General features: G+C 46.1%; 1 protein-coding gene across 1 annotated transcript; it reads left to right on the top strand.

Moving 5' to 3' along the window:
* The first annotated feature begins 218 nt into the window (after positions 1 to 218).
* On the top strand, positions 219 to 6,387 carry LOC108151567. The gene is made up of 11 exons (XM_017280655.2): positions 219 to 565; positions 1,753 to 2,960; positions 3,364 to 3,542; positions 3,612 to 3,820; positions 3,896 to 4,353; positions 4,412 to 4,491; positions 4,557 to 4,655; positions 4,707 to 4,963; positions 5,026 to 5,220; positions 5,279 to 5,448; positions 5,510 to 6,387. Exons 2-11 carry the CDS (start codon positions 2,021 to 2,023, stop codon positions 5,992 to 5,994), a joined length of 3,072 nt encoding a protein of 1,023 aa, XP_017136144.1. The 5' UTR covers positions 219 to 565; positions 1,753 to 2,020; the 3' UTR covers positions 5,995 to 6,387.
* The last annotated feature ends 1,166 nt before the right edge of the window (positions 6,388 to 7,553 follow it).

The following is a 7,553-nucleotide window of genomic DNA, read 5'->3' as shown; positions in this document are numbered from 1 at the left end:
TCGCATTGCCTTGGCTTTAGCGAAAATTGATCATAAAAAGCATTCGTTTGGTTTCATTTAGGCAACGAAGCTGGTCTCCGCCCCTTCCCCTGCCCCTGCCCCTGCTTCTGATGCAGTTGCATTTTCAGTTTGCAACTGTTGTATTTGCCGTTGTCGGGTTTTTGTGAGTGCATATTATGCCTTCTGCTTGTTTGCTTTATTGCGCTTTTCCACACACACTCACACACCGTACATCCAAAAAAGAAAAACCATGCATATGTACCTCTACCTTCGGCTGTGCAATTCCGAGAGACTGCAACTCCATCTCCAGCTATAGCTGCAAGTCCAACCACAAATACGTTGCCGAGCTCGCGTTTGAGTCGCCAGCTTGTCCATTGGCTTCCAGGCACACATCTCCCAACGTTGGCGGCGCTTGATCAGTTGCGGTTTTTACTTTCATCGCTTCAGTCGTCGGAGTCTCGTTGCCTTCATCAGCGGTACGGGTCCAGTCTTGGACTTGTCCAAAATTCGTAAAAAAAAAAAAACCCAAGCAGAAACGTGCCCAGTGAATTCAGAAAACAATTTGGTTGGTTTTTCTTTTCATTACACTGGATTGGTTTGGCATGGGCTCTTGCTTGTTCATTCATTTTCCCTCCCATTAGCATGTGTCTTGGTGTGTGTGAATGGATTTCGTATTGAATTTCCTTATTAGTACCCAGTACTCATGTACAATGGATCTATCCTGATCCGATCCTCAATATCTCAGTGACGATGGAAACTAGAGAAATAAAAGGCTCTTCGTCATTGTGGTTGTAGTCACATTTCTGTGATAGTCATGTTTACCATGTATAATAAACAATGACTACGCCCCTTTCGAGAATTGCAAATTAATCAAATGTGAATCGCCCTATTATTTTTTAGTAACAAATGGGAAACTATTATCTATCAATCTGACAGAAATTATATATCAAATTAAAGCATCAAACTATTTCAGCAAGTATATTGAAGAGTGCTACTTTGTGCATCTTGTATAACCAATGAATTACCGGGTATCCTATAGTCGGGACTATTTATATTGCAGTCCGCTTACTTTTGCTCGATTGCTTGTTTCTGGGTGTGTAAGATGGCTCGAATAGTATCAATCGAATTGCTGTACTACACGTACCAGCCAAACTCGTAAAGCAAACCGAGATGCGTTGGTTAGAAGGGTGCCTTTCACTTTCCGCCTGCTACTCGCTCGAACGTGCACCAGTCCCACACTGAAGCTAATGAGCGTTCCGTTCTTATAGTAGCTCTATCATAAATGCTCCTGCACATCGGTCTATTAAAAGCAATTGCATAATATGGCGAAAACTGAGTAGGCCGAGTAGCAGATCATCATCGAATTGATACGTAGGCGCGGAGACGCGGAAGTTATATAAGCAATGATACCAATAACCTCCCAATGAGTCGGCATTTTCCAGCTTAGCCACGAACACGACCACTTCTCTGAAGGCTGGATGGTGGCTACTGGCTGAATGCATGGATGTAAAGTAATCACAACAAGTTTAACAAGTTTTTTGTCTTTCAGGAAATTTTGCAATTTTCCATCTTGCCAAAGCAGGGGTCTCTGCCGTAAAAACAAATAAAATGAAAATCGATTCATAAGCAAGTGAAAATTGCGTGCCAAAGTCCAAGTCCATGCTTACGCACCAGGTCCCAGCCCAAGCCCCAGCCTCCAGACAGGGTCCTTCCAGTCATCAAACTCTTATCACGATGAAGTTTTCATTTCAGTTTGCCCAACCCATGAAGCTGAGGAGACCGCCAGAGTGAATTGGAATCTGAGATAGCGACAATGACAGCTAGGCAGCGCAGAGGAGACGATTGCCCCCACTGTGTCCCAAGGGAGCTTCATCAATATACCTAAGAGGAGGCAAAAAATGTATCGCAGAGATTAACAACAAATTCTAAGAGATATCACACAGTTGCTGCAAGATACAAACCAGAAACAAGGAGCAGTTGTCAGGAAAAGATAAGGGAAAAAGGGAAGATAACGCTAAAAATGCAATCCCCAAGGATTGCTCTGGTTGCCGGTCTAGTGTTCATTACCTGTCTGCTCCCAAGCACTAGCGAAGGTTTTACAGAGTCCAATGAGACTCTGAAAGCAGCGGCATCGGCAGGACATCAGTATTCCGGTAGGACCAACATAACCGTCTTGCATGAGGTGAACAGTGATGGGGAAATCCCAATCGATCCGCCTTTCACCCTGAACACCCACGAGGTGTTGCCCCTGAAACCGCTGAAGAAAAAGCCCTACCTATCCCTTGAGAAGATTCTGCCCACCCTCGAATACGTAAAGTCGCATCCACTCAAGGAATACGAGCTGCACCCAGTCACGTTCGATTTTAATCTGGGCGATCTCGAGGATCTGGAGCACGAGGTCATTAAGAAGGGTGATCTCACCATAAAGGAACAGCATGTTCTGGGCACGGAAACGGCCACTGGCACTGAACTCAGTTATAGTCCCGATCCCAGTCCAGACGAAATTGACACCGTCGATGTAGAAATTGCCAAGCTCCAGTCCACTGAGCCCACAACAGCCACATTGGCAGCAACCATGACGCCAGCTTCAACCTCAGACTCCTCGCCCACTCCCAGCACTCACATACTCAAGATCCTCAGAAATAAGTCTCCACCCACCGCAAAGATTGGACGGGATCTGCTCAAGCAAAGTGATGATGAAACGCAGCTGAAAACTCTGGGGAGCACCATCAACAGCATTACCCGCTATCTTGGGAGCAACGCCTCAGCCGTAGGAGTCAACAACAGCATGGCCGAAAGCATTTATGGGTCGCCCAATTACTTCCAGATCGTAGCCAATTTGTACGATCACTTCTACTGGCAGATCTCAGAGATCCGCACCAATGTGCGTACAGGCTGTGGCCTGGAGATGCAGGCCTACCTCACAGCCCTCCACTCCAGCTACGAGTGGGCCCAGAAAGGTGAGCATCTACGATATCCGCTTACAGCTTTATATATGGAAGAGTTTTCGAACCCTAAAAGGTGCCAAGACTCGATCTAGAGCTGCCTGACATGAATGTGTGGCTTTAGCAGATCCACAATTTTAACGAGCGCGAATTTTGTGAACCTACTGTTTTACCCGGTAATCAGTATTTCAAAATTTCGCACCACCCCCTTTCGCCCCCACAAAAGACGAAAATCTGTGGCATCCAAAATTTTGAAGATACGATAAAATAAATCCCTAAACTCTTTGAGTACTGGGTATAAAAAAAAGTCTCCCGCTCGCTAGAACTCGAAACATAGCCTATTTCTAACGATTCACGGAATATTCTTAAGATCGGAGAAAAATTACACGAATTTTATATTCGTTTCTACCTATTTTAGCCTACGACTCCTCGGGTCGCTATCGGGGTCAGCTGCTCTTTGGGAACGATAAGTGGCTGGGCCAGCTCTCCTTCTGTTATGAGCTGAATCGCCAGAGCACCAGTGAAGAACGCAAGCACATCGACCTGGAATTTTATGTGGCGGATGTGGCCCTGCATCTGCCCAGACTGAATCGATCGGTGAGTAAATGGAGCTCCCAGAGGGCCCAGAGATTTCAGAGTGTGATAGACTGAATTTTCATCCATTAGATGCTACTGAGTCTGGGCGAGTGCCTGCCCAAGTCGTGCTCGGCCCACGATGTGCAGTCCATACTCTCGTTGGATCCCTATGCCCGAATGCTAATTGTACTGGGGTCCCACAACTCCTCGCTGCATCAGCCTCCACTCCAAGTGCTGCACGTTCGCACTGTGCCAGGGGTGTACAGCCACTGGCGACAACTCAAGTTTCAGGTCTTCATGTATGTAATTTGTGAATCCCTTTCTTCATCCACATATGATAGAGCTAATTAGATTCGGTTCGGGGTCTCTTGCAGTAGCTTTATGCTCACCCTCCTGCTCGTCGTGATTGTGGCTTCATACTACCAAATGCGGATCGATGAGCGTCGCTTAGTGGCTGCGCCCATAGCCGCCATCAGTGGCAAGTGCGACGGATCCTCAGGCAAGAGTGGAAACGACTATGCAGTCGCCTTCTATGGCAAGCCTTTCGAACTCTTCCAGATGCGTCCGCTGGGTGGCAATGCCACTGCTAATGTCAATGGAAATGCCATTGACAACCTCGATATGGATGTCAATGGGAATAGGCAGCCCTCGGGAAATTCCAGTGATGTCTCAGATGGCTTGACTGCAGGCCCTGATGAGACTGGAAGCAACCATATGCAGGCCACCTCAACATCTGCCTCCGTGGCAAGGAAGTCGGAGATGACAGACTACCAAGTGGAGACAGGAAGTTGTGCTGGGGTGGCTGGCACATACGAGGCGGAGCAGCCCATTGGTGAGTTTGGGCGACTACCCGGGAGTCCCCTCTCTGAACAGCGTTCCATCCTCCACAGCTTTCCACCAGCAGGTCCTTCTATGCTTTGCACTACAGACAAATGCCAAAGCCATACTGAACATTGACAAAACAAAAGAGGTGAGTTAGAGATTTCGATTACGCTCTCTGCTAATCTTCTACTCTCCCAATGGATCTCCTTACAGACTCACACCTCCTGCCTGCACGGACTGCGCGTCTTCTCCGTGCTGTGGACCATGATGGTGCACACCTATCTGCAGATGTTTGCCATAGGCGAGAATAAGGTAAAAACTCATGTCCAGAAGAAGAGATCATTGTGACCTGTTTGATTCCAGTTTGAACGCGTGATCACGGAACGCTCGGTGTGGTATCAGGTGATTGGGAACGCCACATTCTCGGTGGACTCGTTCTTCTTCATCAGTGGTCTACTGGTCACACTTCTCTACCTCAAGCAGGAGCGCAAGCATCCCTCGGAGCCGTGCCACTTTGTGCGACGCAGCTGCATGGAAAGCCTGATGATGCTACTCTACCGCTATCTACGCCTCACGCCCGTATATCTCTTCGTGGTCATTTTTAATGACTTTGCGGTCAGGTGAGGATGGGCTTATTAAAATTGTTTACCAACGGGTTTTAAGAGCTTCTCTGCTATTGCAGACAAGGCCTGGACTCGTCCGTGTTCCAGCCGGCCAAGATCGAACATAACACCTGCCGCATCTACTGGTGGCGCAACATCCTATACATCAACAACTTCTTTCCACAGCGCGAAATGTGCATGATGTGGAGCTGGTACATGGCCAACGAGATGCAGTTCTATGTGATGGCTGCCCTTCTTCTGGCTTTTTCCAGAAAGTGAGTTCGCCATCATTCTCTACTCTAGGATTAGCTAAATATCGTTTATGCTCCGCAGATACTTCAAGGCAGTGGCTTTGACGTTGATCGTTTTCCTGTTTAGCTCCTGGAGCATCTCGGGCATTGTGTCCTTGCAGCATCAGTACACTCACAAAGTAGCGCTTCCTTTCGAGTCCTTTGACTTTCTATACGATAAGCCCTGGCAACGTGTGGGATCCTATATTGTGGGTAAGTAACTACACCATGGTAAATCCTCGATGTGTTCCTTCTCTGTATGGCAGTCTTTCAGGCATGTTCACGGGCTACGCACTGTATAAGGTGAAGACGCCACCACAGGTATCCAGGCGCCTCAACGGAGCCCTTTGGGCGACCAGCGTGGCCACGCTTCTAATTGTCATATTCGGCGTCTGGAAGGGACAGCTGAGTACCGGGAGCACCGCCTTCTATGTGGGTGTCGGTCACACGGCCTTCAGCTGCGGACTGGTCTGGATCGTACTCTCCAGCTGCTGGGGCCTGGCGCCCACCGTGAATGCGATCCTCTCCTACCGTGTGCTGTGGCCCCTATCGCGCCTCACATACTGCGCCTACCTAATCCATCCGATCATAATGTTCATCTGCTCTTCACACATGAGCGGCACTGTTCACCTGAGCAACTTGCATATCCTCACTCTCTTCCTGGGTAATGCCGTCGTCTCCTTTGGCTCTGCCTTTGTTATTTCGGCCTTGTTCGAGGCGCCTGTCATTCGCATCCTCAAGATATGCTTCAAGAAGTGATCGGTTATTGCTGATAAATGATTGATGCGATCTGTAATCCGAGATTGTTGATAATGAATTTCTAACCCAGGGAAGCTCGTTTCGTTAATTGTTAATGGAGCTTACCCCGATTCCAGTCTAGTTGGTTGTTCTATCCTTTTTTTTTTCTTTTTTTTGTGTATTCTCAAACCTCTAAAAAACGTGTGCACACCGATGTCAGCTAATTTGTATACTATTTTCAATAATATGTACGTATGTATATATTCATATATAAATATGAAAATTGTTGAACCTATTCAGTTGAGCGGCACTGTATATATATATATGATACGTACGTAAGATAGTTTTAAGATGGTTTTGTGAGCGCCAGTTAATTGCTAAAAAATATACTAAATACTATAGTTTTTTTATGAATCGTACTTTGGAACATAATTTAAAGTTAAAATTTGATTAGTTTATTTTGATTTGATCATCTTGCGCATGACAAAATATCGGTAGTTTTATGTTATTCAGACACGCGTCCATCAACAAGTCCATTACTTAGACTAGATACATTTTTCCCCGCCAAAGCAAGGATTTTTGTATATGGATCGCGCAGAAATCATCCCAGTTTCACCCCAGCAAATCCCCTAGCAATCTGATAGATATAGTAATTTTTTACGATTCTGCGTTTTTTGGTTTTCCCATATCTTCAAAATTGTGGATGCCACAATTTTAGCCCTTTGTGAGGGCGGAAGCGGGTGGGGCGAAACTTGGAAATAAACTTGTAATAGTGAGATCTAACAGGAGTTTGGCCATATCGACCAGATTTCCGAATCCTGATCAGATAGTAATAATCCGATCCGATTATAACCAAAAGTAACAAATAAATTTTCGGTCGCTACGTAGCGCACGACGACACGTTCAGACTGATTTTAGGTCTCTCTCGCACACTCTTTTTGTCGCTTAATGTTATGCGCCGTCTGGTGGAAGAGAGGCATCGGAGAGCCATGCCTATGCATCGGGTATAAATGTAGAGTTGTAAACGTGTCGGAACGTGTCGTCGGGCGCAGCGCAGCCACTGCAAATTCATTTGTTCCTTTTGCCTATAAAAATGTTCCGACCTGATCCAGATTCGGTAAACTGGTAGATATGGTCATTCTTTATGATTGTGCGTTTTTGGTTTTCTCGTATCTTTGAAATTGTTGATGCCACAGATTTTCGTCTTTTGTGGGGGCGGAAAGGGGCGGGACGAAGTTTTGAAATACACTTGTAACAGTGACATATCACAGAAGTCTGGGTACAAAATGTCGTTGCTCTAGCTTTTATAGTCTCTGAGCACTAGACGCTCATAGAGACGGACAGACAGACATGGCTCAATCGAATCGGCTATTGATGCTGACCAAGAATATTTATGTATACTTTATTGGGTCGGAAACGCTGGACATTACACACATCCATTTTCACCACAAATCTAATATACCCCTATACTCATTTTTAGTATCGGGTATACAAATTTTTGTCTAACACCTATCAACACCAACAGATTACTGAGCTTGTGCTTTCCAGCTGCACTTTTTAATAAACAATCAAAAAACTGA

This window comes from Drosophila miranda, chromosome XL, assembly GCF_003369915.1.
Source record: "Drosophila miranda strain MSH22 chromosome XL, D.miranda_PacBio2.1, whole genome shotgun sequence".
Classification (NCBI taxonomy): domain Eukaryota; kingdom Metazoa; phylum Arthropoda; class Insecta; order Diptera; family Drosophilidae; genus Drosophila; species Drosophila miranda.
This window is presented reverse-complemented; position numbering and strand designations above follow the sequence as displayed.